Raw genomic sequence first — 15,732 nt, forward strand, 5'->3', positions numbered from 1 at the left:
AAGGGTGGTCAAACCCACCAATTTAAACTGGACCAGATGACCATCGGAAACTGTACTGGGGAAAGAGGAACAACAACGGGAATGATTAAGAAAGTTAGGTTTTCCCTGTGTACTGACAGAGACATTGTGGGGCTGTAATAAAGTTGCAAGTTTTGGCACAAGTCTTGTTGTGTACCGTTTGCACCTTTCTCTCCACTTTTTGTTAAGTGGGTGTGGTTAGCTATGTAAATTAGTTTAACTCAAGATTTATCGCTGCAAACTTTCTACAGCAGAGGGTGGATTAGGACTTTCTAAGCAAAAGTTTTAAGGTTGAACATGCATCAGATCAAACCGATGTGCTCCATTTAAAAAATTTGGTGCAACTTTCGCCAACGCAAACTCAATGCAAAAATGACTTTAAAAAAATCCCCTCATTAAAAAATCCTCCATTGTGTAGCAAATTGAGTATAGCTTTATTATTAACCCCTTATGGATGCAGGCATCTTCTCTCAATTTTATACAATTTTGTGTCCAGGATGTTAAGAAACTTGTGTAAGAAATAGTATTAAAAAAAAAATACAATACAATACCAAATAAATACCCGGCTGGTTTAATGTACAGCATATCATTCATGGGACCACTGCTGCCAATCAGTACTGCAAGAATTGCTGATGAGACCAGTGATTGGCAGCAGCAGTCATGTGTTTGATGTATGTTGGCTGCATGACCACAGCAGGAGAGCTGTTGCGTTGAGGGTTTAACAGGTATAGTTTATTTTTGTATTTATGACATCCTGTACACATCATGTCACCTCTACAGCCAATCACTGTCCTCAGCAGTCCCCTATACTGCTAAACCAGTGACCGGCTGCACTGGTGACAAGGTGTGCATGGAACATCACTACTGCAGCCAGGAAGACGATGTTAGGGCTGCAGGATCCGAGCGCGGGGCTGGAAGCAGCATTGAAGAAAGTGGTAAGTAATTGTGAGTTACTTTTTGCCCTGCTCCTGGGAAAATATTAATTTAAAAGGGTTTTCCGGGAGTACAATATAATTAATGACCCGTCCTCAGAATTTGTCATCAATTTCTGATTGGTGGGGGTCCGACTCCCCACAACCCACACTGTTTAGCTGTTGGAAGAGGCAGCGGAACTCAGGTGAGCGCTGAGGCCTCCTCACAGCATACAAACCACAGCACCATACATTATCTAGTGGCTGTGCTTGGTATTGCAAGCCAGATCCATTCATGTGAATGGGACTGAACTGCACATAGACCATGTGACCAATGAACGGGCGCTCAAGGGAGCTGATCACAGGGGTTGCTGGAGTCGGACCACCACTAATCAGATATTGATGACCTATTTTTATTATAGGTCATCAATATTGCACTCCCGCAAAATCCCTTTAACTTGGACAACCCCTTTCTCAAACTCCCAAACAACCTCTTTAAATATTGATATTATTTTTTTCTTTTATAATATCAGAATGTGTTAAATATAAAATATAAATTTTGCAAATTATTATGACTATGCAGATACCTAAAATATGTCTTTTTTTGTGTCTGAATTTTTTTTCATATTTTTTTTTGTCCCACAAGGGTCTTTAATTTCTATTTATCATGCTTTTTGAACTGTAATGTATTGAAATATATGTGTATTGTCTGTTATATCTTAAACGGGGAGGATCTGAATTTGTTAATCCATGAAATAGAAAGTTTTGTATAGCCACTAAGTTATTCAATAAAGCGCCAACTGAAATTGCTGAATTGGTCGCACATGCTCATCCATTAACTGCTACCAGCCCTATCTACTGTTAGAAGCTGTGGCAGTTACAGGCAGAGAACTGCAGCAGAAAGAACACTCCCCCAGGGCTGTGATAAGAAGAGAGCTGCAGCAGAAAGGACTCTCCCCCAGGGCTGTGATAAGAAGAGAGCTGCAGCAGAAAGGACTCTCCCCCAGGGCTGTGATGAGAAGAGATCTGCAGCAGAATGGACTCTCCCCCAGGGCTGTGATAAGAAGAGAGCTGCAGCAGAAAGGACTCTCCCCTAGGGCTGTGATAAGAAGAGAGCTGCAGCAGAAAGGACTCTCCCCCAGGGCTATGATAAGCAGAGAGCTGCAGCAGAAAGGACTCTCCCCCAGGGCTATGATAAGAAGAGAGGTGCAGCAGAAAGGACTCTCCCCCAGGGCTGTGATAAGAAGAGAGGTGCAGCAGAAAGGACTCTCCCCCAGGGCTGTGATAAGAAGAGAGCTGCAGCAGAAATGACTCTTCCCCAGGGCTGTGATAAGAAGAGAGCTGCAGCAGAAAGGACTCTCCCCCAGAGCTGTGATAAGAAGAGAGCTGCAGCAGAAAGGACTCTCCCCCAGAGCTGTAATAAGAAGAGAGCTGCAGCAGAAAGGACTCTCCCCCAGAGCTGTGATAAGAAGAGAGCTGCAGCAGAAAGGACTCTCCCCCAGAGCTGTGATAAGAAGAGAGCTGCAGCAGAAAGGACTCTCCCCCAGAGCTGTGATAAGAAGAGAGCTGCAGCAGAAAGGACTCTCCCCCAGAGCTGTGATAAGAAGAGAGCTGCAGCAGAAAGGACTCTCCCCCAGAGCTGTGATAAGAAGAGAGCTGCAGCAGAAAGGTCACACACCCTAAGAAAAGACACACTCCCTGAGCTGCAATAAATCTAGCAGAGCAATTGGAGCAATGACTGTGGAGATCTCTGGGTCCATGTGAGGTACAGGGCTGGTTCTAGCTTTGTTAGAAAGAGGTTGTCATGTACTATATGATGTCTGATATATTTTTTTGCATTAGTCATGGGTTAACGCCTTCAGGAGGTTTTCTCAGAGTCCAGCTTTGGGAACCTTACCTAGGCCCTGTGCTTCCACTATTACACCGCTGCAATATCAGGGCAGTGGATTGATAAAAGAATGGAGACCATTACCATGAAAGAAGTATCAACCTCCATCTGCAGCTTGTCTCGTTGCTGAGTTGCTCTTATGTAATGAATATGTTATTACATAACCCAAGTGATATTCAGGTTAATGCACCAATAATTTCAAGACTTGCTTCATTCATTGTGCAATCTAAAAAATACCAAGACAATGTGAATGGCGACAAACCGGCCCCCTCTCATCTCTCCGTCTCTAATTTAGGTGAACACCATCAAAGAGCCAATAGCTCTTCTAAAAGAAATTCAGAAGAGTACGACGAGAGAGCTCCTGCCAGTGGATGTGATTTCCTACATTGAAGTGCTCGCTGCTTCTTCTCCGCTGCTAAGCACCTTCAATAAGACAGCCCCAAACAAAGAGACGCTCACTAATACCACCATTACCGTAAGTGATCCCGGCCTGACACCCGCCTTTGAATGGTAAATGGCTGCGCTGTAATAAGGTCTTTCTTTATTCCCATCCTTAGACTTTTGTGAACACCGTGAACAACTTTGTTGAAAAGGATAAAATTACAGTTTGGAAGAAGTTGACTGAAGAAAGCAGAAGAAAAAGCATAACCAAACTTCTGCACACAACCGAGCAGCTGGCGCTAGATATGTCCCAGAACTTCCAGAAGACAACCCAGCTAGACGTGGATGCCAGTGACATGGGTGAGGGAATGCTTCTTCTCTATCAGACATTCCTTCTTCATCTTTTTCTCACAAATCTATCAATATTTCTATGCCTTATTCCATTATCTATCTATCTATCTAGAAAAAAAAAGCAGAACAGCAGCACACTCAAATAATGAAAAAAGAAGAAAACGTTTATTCACCCGGGTGGACGAGATGTTTTGACTCAAACACTAGAGCCTTCCTCAAGCCCTAAGCTCTAGTGTTTGAGCCAAAATGTCGTGTCCACCTGGGTCAAAAAAACGTTTTCTTCTTTTTTCATTATTTGAGTGTGCTGCTGTTCTGCATTAGGCTTGTACCTCTGCCAAATGTTATCCTTTTTTTGTCTGGTGCTGCCATTTTTCTAATATATCTATCCATCTATCTATCTATCTATCTATCTATCTATCTATCTATCTGTCTACTGTATCTGTCTATCTGCCAATCTCAATTCTTTCTTTCTTTCTATCTATCACATATCTATTAGCCTTTCTCTGTCGTCTTGTACTATTTGTCTTTCTTTCTTTCTATCACATACCTATTAGTCTTTTTCTGTCTTCTTGTACTTTTTGCTTTTCTTTCTTCCTTTCTTTCTTTCTTTCTTTCTTTCTCTCTCACATAGCCTTTCTCTGTCTTCTTGTACTATCTATCTATCTATCTATACATCTATCTACCTATCATCTATCCTTACTTTCTTTCTTTCTTTCTTTTTTATTTCTTACATACCCTTTAGCCTTTTAACGTCTTTTTGTTTTATCTGTCTGTCTGTAAAGTTATTAATACCTTGCCATGATCCCTATCAATAAGGATGATGATAAGGTTTACACTGAGAAACCTCACTATCCTTACCATCTAAATAACCCATTGACTGGTAGTAGAAAAAGACCCTGCCATTGTCTATACCTGTCACGGATGAGAATGGGGGAAACCCTCAACCGTGCGATGTCAATAGGATAAGGGTAGCTGCTAGGCCAGGACCAGGGAGCAGGTCACCTCCTAGCGCGTCCCTAATTCTGACCCTGTCTCCTAACCATATGAGCCAACCCAGATGGTAGGAGGGCTCAAACTCTGGAACCTAGGGTCCCTACTAGCCCTCAGGAAATCCCTGGACTAGGAGCAGGGTAAGACGACCTGTTCCTCCTAGACATGGACGAACAGGAGTCTCACTGGCCAAGGAGCAAGGAGAGGGGAAACATATACAGCATATGGATATGGCAGGTGAGTTAAACCAGTACTACACCTACCTGCCACAGACACGCTGACTGGAACCCGTGCACGAGTACTGATGTCCACACAAACATTAAGGACACAGGCTGCTACACTGCCAACAACATCATGTTGCCAGCGGCAACCACATGTGAGACAACATACTAACTGCCCTCACCTGCGGTAGACAACAAAGAGCAGACCGCTGACAACTGCATGCGACACAAAGAGTCACGACCAAACCATAGTCGTGACAATACCTCATGAATGACCTCTGGTCTGTGGCCACCTGAAGGGGTTCTGGAAATGAACAGCACACAAAGGAGGTCATTTATGATCTGAGGTACACCACTTTTTGTCGTACTTTTTTCGCAGATTTGCTCGGAAAGGGAATTTTTCCCACTATTACCCACTTACGCTACTTTTCCGAGGAGGCGGAAAAATGGGGTGTTGCGAGGGCTAGGAAGAGGGCGTGTCTCATTCATCATTTCAACGCTTGTTTTTGCCGTAGAAAATGGCGCCTCTACGTAACTTAGGCGCATCAAGCAGCAGCGCAGGGTTGTTAATAAATGACCCCAAAAGTGAGTTCTGACCAAATGTTCACCATTGCCCCATATACAGAATGAAAATATCAATTTTTTTGTGGGTGTCCTGTCCTACCATAAAGGCTGGTGGCTTCATCCGTAGCTTAGAAACGAGACATCCGAATGGATGAACCCGGAAAATTCCCTAACAGTGTAAAGAAGATGACAATGCCCGATAGCTCCATTATGATCTGACCACACCCGGGCGTTCTTATGAAAGCAGGCTCAGGTACAAGCTCTGCCTGCACTGTGTCTTCTCGGGACCTCTTTTAGAAGTCTCCACTTTCCACCATCAGCATCATCATCCAGGACCGGGGTCATTTTGAGGCTTCAGATGTGGAGAATAGAAAGCGGCACAGAAATAATTTGCTTTGCCGACTTGGGGAATTATCAAGTGAATAAAGAAATACACTTGAGAGGATTTTTTAATATAAAGAGTCCAAGCAGGGAGATTTTCCAAATGACGACAATTTTATATTAGCCGGTAATCTGTAAAAATAGCAGGCTTACAGAGCGGCTCACCGGGTAATATCGGGTAGCTGTCCAATATGGGCAAAGTTTATGACTTTGTTCTCCCTCGAGCCTATCACCATAACTACAGATTGGATCATAATCTCTGGTTATGGGAAAACAGGGGTTAGCAAAGGGTTATCGATAGGGTAAGGAATATAGCCGAAAGTTACAGCGCCAGGTTACCATGGCAACGTACAAAAACAAGGTGGACGCTGCGAGGGCTTAAACTCCACTTAAAGTCTTAGCTGCTATTTACTGCAAATCAGTGTTCCTGGGCTGGGAAGAGATCCTGGGTAATATGAAGGTAATTGGAAGCAAAAAAAAAAAGACATCTAAAAATACAAAAAAACAGGGACACAAGGGTTAATAATTTTATTTTTTATTTTTATTTATTTTTTAAATGCTTGATTAAAGGGAGTCGAGCAGCATCAGATTCATTTTTAAAAGGGGCTTTTAATTTTGATGACCTACAGCAGGGGTCAGCAACCTCCGGCACCACAGTTGTTGTGAAACTACATCTCCCATCATGCACCCTTGCTTGGCTGGTCTCTGAACTCCCACAGAAGTGAAAGGAGCATGCTGGGAGTTGTAGCTTCACAATAGCTGGAGTATCGAATGTTACTGATCCCTGACCTACAGTATCCTCAGGATAGGTTATCAGTATCAGATCGGCGGAGGGCCGACACCCGCCAACCCCACCGATCGGCTGTAGGAAAGGAAGGCACGCGCAGTACACCCGTGTCGTCTCCCTTCTCTCTTCCTGCTGCTATGTCTACGCGCGCACTATATGCGCCTTCCCTTCATACAGCTGATCGGCAGGGGTGCCGGGTGTCGAACCCCCGTCAGTTTAAAATTGATGACCTATACCGAGGATAGGTCATCAATATTAAAAGCCCAGAGAACCCCTTTAAACTATGCACAATGCCTGGCAGGGCTGCCTCTCCATATTACACCCTTTAGCTGGCAGGACCTTGAGAAAAATCATCTTTTAATTCCTATGCAAATTAGCTCTCAAGTGCATGAAGGGCGGGCCTGAGCAGCTCGGTGCACCATAGCTCCTGTCTTCCTCCTCTCAGGGCCTCCCTCTCTTGCTTGGTGGACAGGGTCAGTTTTACCAACATGGGCTCCTTCTTGATTGACAGGGAGAGGAGAAATGACTATGCAGGAACCTGGCCCTGTCAATCTACAAGGAGAGGGAGGGGACGTGGGAGGAACAAGGGTGCACAGAGGGATTTGGACCTGTCATGTTTTCATCAAAAAATATACTTTAGCATATGTTACCGCACCATTATGCATTATTCAATATCTTTAGTTTCTTCACATACCACTCTTTTCCTTGAGTTTTTCCCTTTAGTTATGACTTTTTTAACCCCTTCATTATGAGGATCTTCTCAAGATGGCTGTTCTGCCAGTTCTCTGAGGCCAAAACTGCTTTGCCTCACTTCCTATACACACTTGCTGTAGCCTGCAGCTCCCTGCCAGCCAATCAGATTGGATTACTGAGAGACACGCCTCCTCACTCTGAAGCCTAATGCCGGCATGCAGTGTGAAGGACCGCCCCTCTGTCTTCTGTTTATACTAAAGGGAAGACAGACAAGCTCTATCAACGGTCTTTTAAGGGAGCAGTGGAAAGGGACAGAGGACATTAATGAAAGCTATTATTATGAGGTAATTACAGATCTTTTGACAATCATTGACAGACTAAGGTATATATACCTAGCTCTAATAAACTAGCAAATAAAAAATTTAAAATATGACAGTTACACTTTAACTGTTTTGCATATGGATTATAGGTACTTTTTCTCCAGAATAAGGCAACGGATCCCTAAGTGAAATATATTATTACATGCAGCTTGAACTGGCCCTACAAGGCACCATGTCTGGTTTATCAGTGAATTTCCTGGTGAGACACTCCCTTTAAGGCCACGTGCATAATAGCTTACAGCTCCCTACGCTATTCCAAGTTGTATAGAGCTGCAATATGGCACCCTTAGACGTTTCATTATACATCTGTATGTCTCTAATATCATCTGGGGGCCTACAGAGGGATCGTCTCTGCTTGCATGCTATATCGTATGCCGTATTATAGAGCTAAAACTTCATATAGAGCATGTGGCGTACATAGAGAAGTAAGGGCCCCATAGCAAGGATCAAACCGGGCCCCCCACACAGGACTGAAGGGTTCCTGCCTAAACTTATTTCAATGACCCTTGGGCCATTTTTTCCACTGCCTCATTTGCTAAAAGTTGTTTCCTCAGAGCAGGGATGCTCAACCTGCGGCCCTCCAGCTGTTGTAAAACTACAACTCCCACGATGCCCTTCTGTAGGATGAAAGCTGTAGGCTGTCAGAGAATTATGGGAGTTGTAGTTTTGCAACAGCTGGAGGGCCGCAGGTTGAGCATGCCTGCTTTAGAGGATAGAGTCCTGACCAAGTTTTCACCTCCAGTAGAAGAAGAGATGATCCCAACTGCTTGCCCTGGGCCCCAAAGCAGTCACATGTTCTGCCGCTATGATAGTTAAGCCCCTGTATAGAGCCATATAGAGCACCACATGGTTTGCCTATAGCTCTGCAGTGCATAGGTGTGGGTGCCTCCATACAGCCTCTATGTATGAGGCCTAAAGGCAGCATCAAACCAGTGGGAAACATAGTTTCCCTTAAACAACAAGCCTAATATATTCCGTTACATTACCCTTGAAAACATTCCATTGTTTCGACTGTTTTCTCATCTTTGTCTTGCAAGAATTGTAAACATTTGCTGCTCGAAGACTGTTCCCTCTTGTACCTATTTCGAGTGCCGTATATATATTTACCATAATTATTTCCATCAAAAGCCGCGCGGCGCAGTAACGCATAATTCCTCTACTGTCTTCCGCAGCCCTCAAACTGTTTACCTTTGACTCTAACCACATGAAACATATTCACCCGCATGCTCTCATGGAAGGAGATTACATCAAGATTTCTCCGAAGAAAAAAGAAGCTTTGCCACCTAATGGTAAGCAGCAAGCTTGACGCTTTTTTTTTTGTGTGTGTAGGACGGGAAAAGGTTAGAACAATCTGCTGCAGGTTTTTAGCGGGTTAAACAAGTCTTCTGAAAGCTTCATATATTCCATTTGCAATGAAAAAGGCTAATGATCTAAATATTTGTATGCAAATTGAGCCGAGCAGAGAAATAACGGGCACATTAACGGGGCCGTAATTAAAGGGGAACCATCATTAATATATATAATTGTTTATGACGCTGTTGTGTACTGCATATTTAAATGTAATTAAACTTTACGTTTCTTCATTAGAAATTAAACGAGCAGAGTTTGGATAGCGGTCCCTGCTTTTAATTATATTGTGCCGTAACTTCTTATAGGCTGTAGATTAATAACTAAAGTATCGTACTGGAGGAATTTATATTCCGTAGTGCCGTCATCATGGCTGCATGTGCAGAGAGTCCATGAGAAGCCGGAGCGGAGGATAGGAGTGGTGGTGGTTCCGGCTGTCATAGTCAATCACAGTGGCTTTCCTCACACCGTTGCTCCCTAGGGCACACTTTCTTTTCCTCCCAGTGAAAGGAGGGGGCACACTTTCTTTCCTTGAGTCACACCCAGAGTCTGGGATCTTGCCTGGTAGTACCCAGGGTGCCCTTGATGTTAGGTATTTGAATGGGTGCAAGGCAGGGTGTGTATAGTGCAATTGCCAGATTATGGTGTCAGAGAACCAGAAGAATAAAGGTTTATCTTTACTTAAAGGGAACCTGTCCCCAGTTTTATGGTGTCCTAACTAAGGACAACATAAATAAGTGACTGATTCTCTTAGCAAAATGCTGGGTCACTTTCTTTAATTGACCCAGTCAATCTGCCAACATCTTGTATTGAAAAGCTCCAGCTCATAATGATGAGTCCTGAATATTCATGAGCTCCTGACTCTCCCCGCCCACCTGCTGCTGATTGACAGTTATTTTCCATATGAATCAGGAGCAGGTGAGCAGAGGAGTGGCTATAGCTCTGAATTAAATATACGCTGGACTCAATGACATCACGCTGGACTCAAATCAGCTCATTAGCATGTGGCATCTTTGTGTGTACATTATGAGGTAACCATCTGTCACACCAGTAAGTGAATACATCTAAGGCACTTTTTAGTAGTTAATGATTGTATATAATCAGTTAGATTATAATCAAATATCCACATGACAGGTTCCCTTTAAGTGCAAAAATGGAGTTGTAGCACTGTACATCCAACTATAGCAAAGCAAAGTAACATCTGTTCATGGTGCAATTCTCTCCCAGATAGAAGTACATGGATTAAGGCAAGGATTGGAGATATGACTCTCTTTGTACCCTATCTTGCTAAAGTCTCTCTCAGTAGAATCTATAGTGGGCAGAAGTGCTCTGGCAATGGTGGCTTTTGAAGGCACATCTGGCCAAGATGTCTCCAGGTGTGAAGGGTGTTTTAAGGGTGTCCTTCACAGCAGTAAGGTCTGAATGTCCATAGTAGCAGGTTACCTTGCTGACTCCTATCCTTGGCCATGCAGATTCTAAGTTCTCCTTTTCTCTCCTTCCTCCTCTCTTTCTGTAAATCTTACTGAGATCTATGTAGCTTTCTTAGGCCTGAGAAGAGGGAGTACAGCTTACTTCGATTTTGAACTCTCACTATACACTCCCTAGAGCTAGGGTTGGAACCAGCCACCACCTAGCAACCTGCAAGGGCTGGGCCAGGATTATTAACCCTTGGCTGTGCCATCCATATATGGCTATACTAGTTGCAATACAAGATATGACAATACATGGCATAACATCCAATAATATTATGTTAAAGAACCAACCCCCTGCTTACAGTACTGCACACGAAGGAGCTGGAAATCCAGTATATACAGGATGGCTTTCTCAATGGGTCTCAATCATTTCCTAGTCCATCATAAATGCACTGGAGTCCCCCAGTGTGCCCAGGCATTGACAGATTAATTCAGGGTCAGGGACATAGCTGAAAAACTGGCTGGACATGTGCCCTGAGTGATGGGTGCCAGCGAACCGAATCTTGGAAAGTCTAGCTACAACTAGGCAAAAATAGTCCAAAAAGATCCATAAGAAAGTAGGTGTATAGAACACGACAGGTTAGAGAAATGCTAAAAGCAGCAGGGGATAAAGATGCTGATCTTGTGGGAGTCATTGACCAATGATATGATTCTGTTACCGGGGATAGGAATCCATAAATTAAAAGGGGGGTCATGAAGTTGAGGGAGAAAAAACACTCCATCAGATGTGGGGAGCGATGACGGTAGCAGGGGAGCAGTGTGCTGATCTTGTGGGGGGCAGTAACCTATTCACTCTCACCAAGGGCATTAACCTACATTAAGAAGAATTAGGGTTACATGAGACAGCAATGGTGTCATGAAGTGAGTACAGACGTCAGCCATCGGGATGATGGGATGACAGTATCAGAAAAGGAGTATGTTGATCTTGTGGGAGAAAGTAACCTGTCCTTTTTACGTTATTTTCTTATGAAGTATAAGGCTGGTTGGTTTGAGCGCAAACCCTGGCTTATGATAAAGTAATGTAGTAATGCTGCTTAACGGTGAAATGATTGGTGGTTCAACAATAATCCCAATCTTCTCAGTCTTAGGCCTCATGCACATGACCGTTCCGTTTTTAGGGCGGTCCACAAACCGCGGTTCCACAAGAAACAGAATCCGCCCGTGTGCCTTCCGCAATTTGCGGAAATGGAACAGGGGGCCCATTGTAGACATGCCTATTCTTGTCTGCAAAACGGAGAAGAATAGGACCTGCTATATTTTTTTTTTGCGGGGCCTCGGAACGGAGCAACGGATGCGGACAGCACACGGAGTGCTGTCCGCATCTTTTGCGGCCCCATTGAAGTGAATGGGTCCGCACCCGAGCCGCAAAAACTGCGGCTTGGATGTGGACCCGAAAAACGGTCGTGTGCATGAGGCCTGAGACACATTATTTATGAATGTTGAAATTATTATTATTCTGTTTTTAGTATTTTCAAAGATATATAAATATTGTCTTTCTATCTAATATCTATTTATCCGTCTCATACCTATTATCTGTCTATCTATCTATTAATTATCTATCCATCTATATTCTAAGATCTATCTATTAATTATCTATCTATCTAATATCTGTATATCCATTATCTATCCCTCTATCTACCTACCTATTTATATTCTATATATTATCTATCTATCTATCTATTATCTATCTATCTATCTATCTATCTATTATCTATCTTCTAAGATTTATCTATTATCTATCTATTATCTATCTATCTATCTATCTATCTATCTATCTATCTATCTATCTATCTATTATCTATCTTCTAAGATCTATCTATTTATCTATCTATCTAATATCTATATATCCATTATCTATCTATATATCTATCTACCTACCTAACTATCTATATTCTATCTATTCTCTATCTATCTGGAATACATACAACATGCAGACACCTGTATACAGTACATTGTTTTCTTTAGTAATTCAGACACCGGGATCCTGGCTCTGAATACCAATGACAATGGAGGTGAATAACACTGCTAGCTCAGTCCTTAATAGCCAGAGCAAATGACTTTAAAGAACGATTTAATCAAAGAAATGTGCCACAGCTCATTAAAATAGTATTAGCTGAATAAATGAGCACAATGCAATGCTAGACCTGACAGCATTTGTCAAATCGCCCCCTCTAGTATTAATCTAGGTGCAATTAGGCAAACAACCATCTACCGTGTATTTAGGGGGAATAGACATGTATTTACTTTTAGGGTGTTTGTGAAGGTAGAAGAAAGAGCAAAATAAACACATCGGACAAAAAGAATAATTATTTGTCGGCCCTAGACACCTGCAATCACATCCATTTCACAACAGGGAACAGATAGGACCTAGCAGGACAAATTCCTTTATCTGCATTTGAATAATTACTAAATTATCGAAGAATGCAATATTTAAGAGGCCTGATTCAATAGTGGAGGGCATAGCCGCGTTGTGACAGGACGGGCTGGTTTCTTAAACCACAGGATCACTGGGCCTCAGCTTTCCTGTTCATTTGGCTTTATATAAAATTTTAGATAATTGACAACAGAGGACGGAAAGTAGTGAGGATTCTGGTGTTACTGTGGCAGGCAAGACTATGGCAAATTCTCTGTGTACAGCGCTTATATAGATCCTTGCAGGGCTAGCCTGCACTGAATGTAATGATGTTTTCACTTAGCGATCCGTTCCTTCATTCTGGGGAAAAGGTACCTTTGATGCACATGCAAATGAACAGTTAAGTGCACTGAGGGCGGAACCAAACCACTCTGTGCACCCTTGTTCTTCCAGCTTCGTCTACCAGCCCATCCCCTCCTTTATGACTATGCAGAGCCTGACCCTGTCAATCAAGGAGAATGAGGGGCTGGCAGAGGAAGAAGGAGGAGCAAGGGTGCACAGAGCGGTTTGGGCCCGCCCTCAGGGAACTTTACTGGTTCTTTGCATATTTTTCTCCAGAATAGAGCAACAGATTACTAAGGGCACTTTCACATTTGCGGCAGAGGATTCCGGCAGGCAGTTCCGTCACGGGAACTGCCTGCCGAATCCGGAAATCCGGATGCAAACTGATGGCATTTGCCGAAAATCCGGAAAAATGAATCCGGTATTCATTTGTTTTACATTTTTAAAGTTCTGCGAATGCGCAGACCGGAATGCCGGATCAGTTTTGCCAGAATACTTAATGCCGGATCCGGCACTAATACACTTCAATGTAAATTTAATGCCAGATCCAGCAAGTGATCAGTATTATTGACCGGAGAGAAAACTGCAGCATGCTGCGATATTTTCTCCGCCCAAAAAACGTAAGAGGGACTGAACTGACGCACCCCGAACGGATTGCTCCCCATTTAGAATGCATTAGGATAAAACAGTTTTTTTCCGGTATTGAGCTCCTGTGACGGAACTCAATACCGGAAAATAAAAACGCTAGTGTGAAAGTACCCTGAGTGAAACTTATGATTACATTCAGAAGAGCTAGCCCTACAAGACAATGTGTCTGGTCGATCAGTAAGTTTCCTGGTGACGCGCTTCCTTTGAATAGGGGAGAACTCTATACTCTGGAGCTCTGCAGAGCACCATACAGGGCCACAGTATGTGCCTATGGCTTCGTGGCCTGCCCGCAGCCTGCTACATAGGACTATGCCATGTGCATGGAGCTGTAGACTAGAAACCAATACTTATAAAGAAATGTTTTGTATGACAGTAGTAAGCACAATCCAGAGTCATCTTCTGTCGCTTGCTTATTATTAATTCCATTAATGAAAACTCATGTTTGGATCCCAGTCCCCAAAAAATCATCTACATTCATCCAGATTAGTTATGCTGAATGGATTTGTCTTCTTATCAAGAGTTCTTCACCTGTGAGGGGTCGTCCCTACAGGTCAAGAAGCATCAACCTGCCCCCTGACTGATGAGGCCCAACAATCTGGGCCCTCTGCCGCTGCTCAAAGCCTTTGCAAGTGTAGCGGCACATGCGCAGAAGCTCAAAATCAACTTTAACCAAAATTCCTAAGGTCTAGGCGAGATGTCTGGCTCTACCAATTTCGGCTTCTTCACTTGTGGGGACAGCCTCTCACAGGTGAAGAACTCTTGCTAATAAGAGGAATGTATCAATCATCATGACTAGTGTTCAGCGAATCAAAGTCCACGAATTAGACTTTGATCTTAATTTTCGGATAAATTCGATTCACCGCAAAGCTGAATTTCCTTGCGCTTAGCGGTAGTGAATTAATTTAGCCTGAAATAGCGTAAAACAGATGGGCCGGCCACCGCCATCTTGCTTGAATAAGCCGAAATCCGATGCACAGGGACCTATGACATCACCACGCCAGCCGGCATGATGAAGTCATCACGGGCCCTGCAAGATTTTGCGCCAGATCTTCAAGCAAGATGACAGCGTCGCGATCAAATGGATTGGAATAATTTTAGTATTTTTTTTATTTTACACTTTTTTATTTATATTAGATTGTGTATAAATGCAGCATGTGGGGGTACAATGACGGGAAGCGGCGCAATTGTCACTCCCTGTCATTGCACCCACTACTTACAAAGAAATGCGCTTCATGACAAAGTAATTCGTTACAAAGCAAATATTTTTCTAAAATTCAGCAAAGCTGATGATTCAAATTTTTCATTAGTTCGCTCATCTCTAATGATGACCTCTGGCAATTAACATAGTTCACTGTCCTAATTATTTTGTGATGAGCGGCGCTGCTGTGCGTCTGTAGGGTTAGCGATTGACACATCCGTATGTTATACACAAAATGTATTCTTTCTATAATGCTGTGTGCGTATATAAATGAAATGTCTATTTCAGTCAAAACAATAAAAATCCACAACACTACAAAATTATGCAAGCTTTTGATCTGCAGACTGACACAATTCTATGTTTTGTGTTGACACCAGGTACAGTAAGCATCGTGTTTCTTCGGTATGACAGTATTGGATCTCTCCTTGCATCACCTGAAAACAAGGCAGTAACAGACAATTACAACACTTTAGAGACAAGTGAGATCGTAAATTCGCCAGTAATTGCAGCAGCGATCAGCTCTAATCCTCCGACACTTTACCAACTAGAAAAAATCCTGTTTGTTCTAAAACATTTAGAGGTGGGTACATTTATGCATCTTCTTAATAGACAGCAATATACCGTATTGTGGTTTACAGGATGGAAGACTTTAAATTGGTTGTTATTTTGTATCCTGGTAAAATAGCAACCAGTTTTACCAGTTATCATCTAAGTAGCTCTGTGTCTGGGGAATGAGCAAGGCAGCTCTCTCTTCCTCTCCCATAGCAGGAAGTCTCAGCACTAAACAGCAGCTGAATTACACCCGGC

At 43.0% G+C, this 15,732-nt stretch overlaps 1 protein-coding gene across 1 annotated transcript in view; it reads left to right on the top strand.

Annotated features, from left to right (window-relative positions):
* Positions 1 to 15,732, top strand: part of ADGRL4 (adhesion G protein-coupled receptor L4) — a 137,313-nt gene that overhangs the window by 83,933 nt on the left and 37,648 nt on the right. The window contains exons 6-9 of the mRNA XM_044302059.1: positions 3,113 to 3,292; positions 3,375 to 3,558; positions 8,738 to 8,854; positions 15,303 to 15,505. Coding sequence (XP_044157994.1) covers positions 3,113 to 3,292; positions 3,375 to 3,558; positions 8,738 to 8,854; positions 15,303 to 15,505 — 684 coding nt within the window. The remainder of the gene's footprint in view (positions 1 to 3,112; positions 3,293 to 3,374; positions 3,559 to 8,737; positions 8,855 to 15,302; positions 15,506 to 15,732) is intronic.

This window comes from Bufo gargarizans, chromosome 7, assembly GCF_014858855.1.
Source record: "Bufo gargarizans isolate SCDJY-AF-19 chromosome 7, ASM1485885v1, whole genome shotgun sequence".
Classification (NCBI taxonomy): Eukaryota; Metazoa; Chordata; class Amphibia; order Anura; family Bufonidae; genus Bufo; species Bufo gargarizans.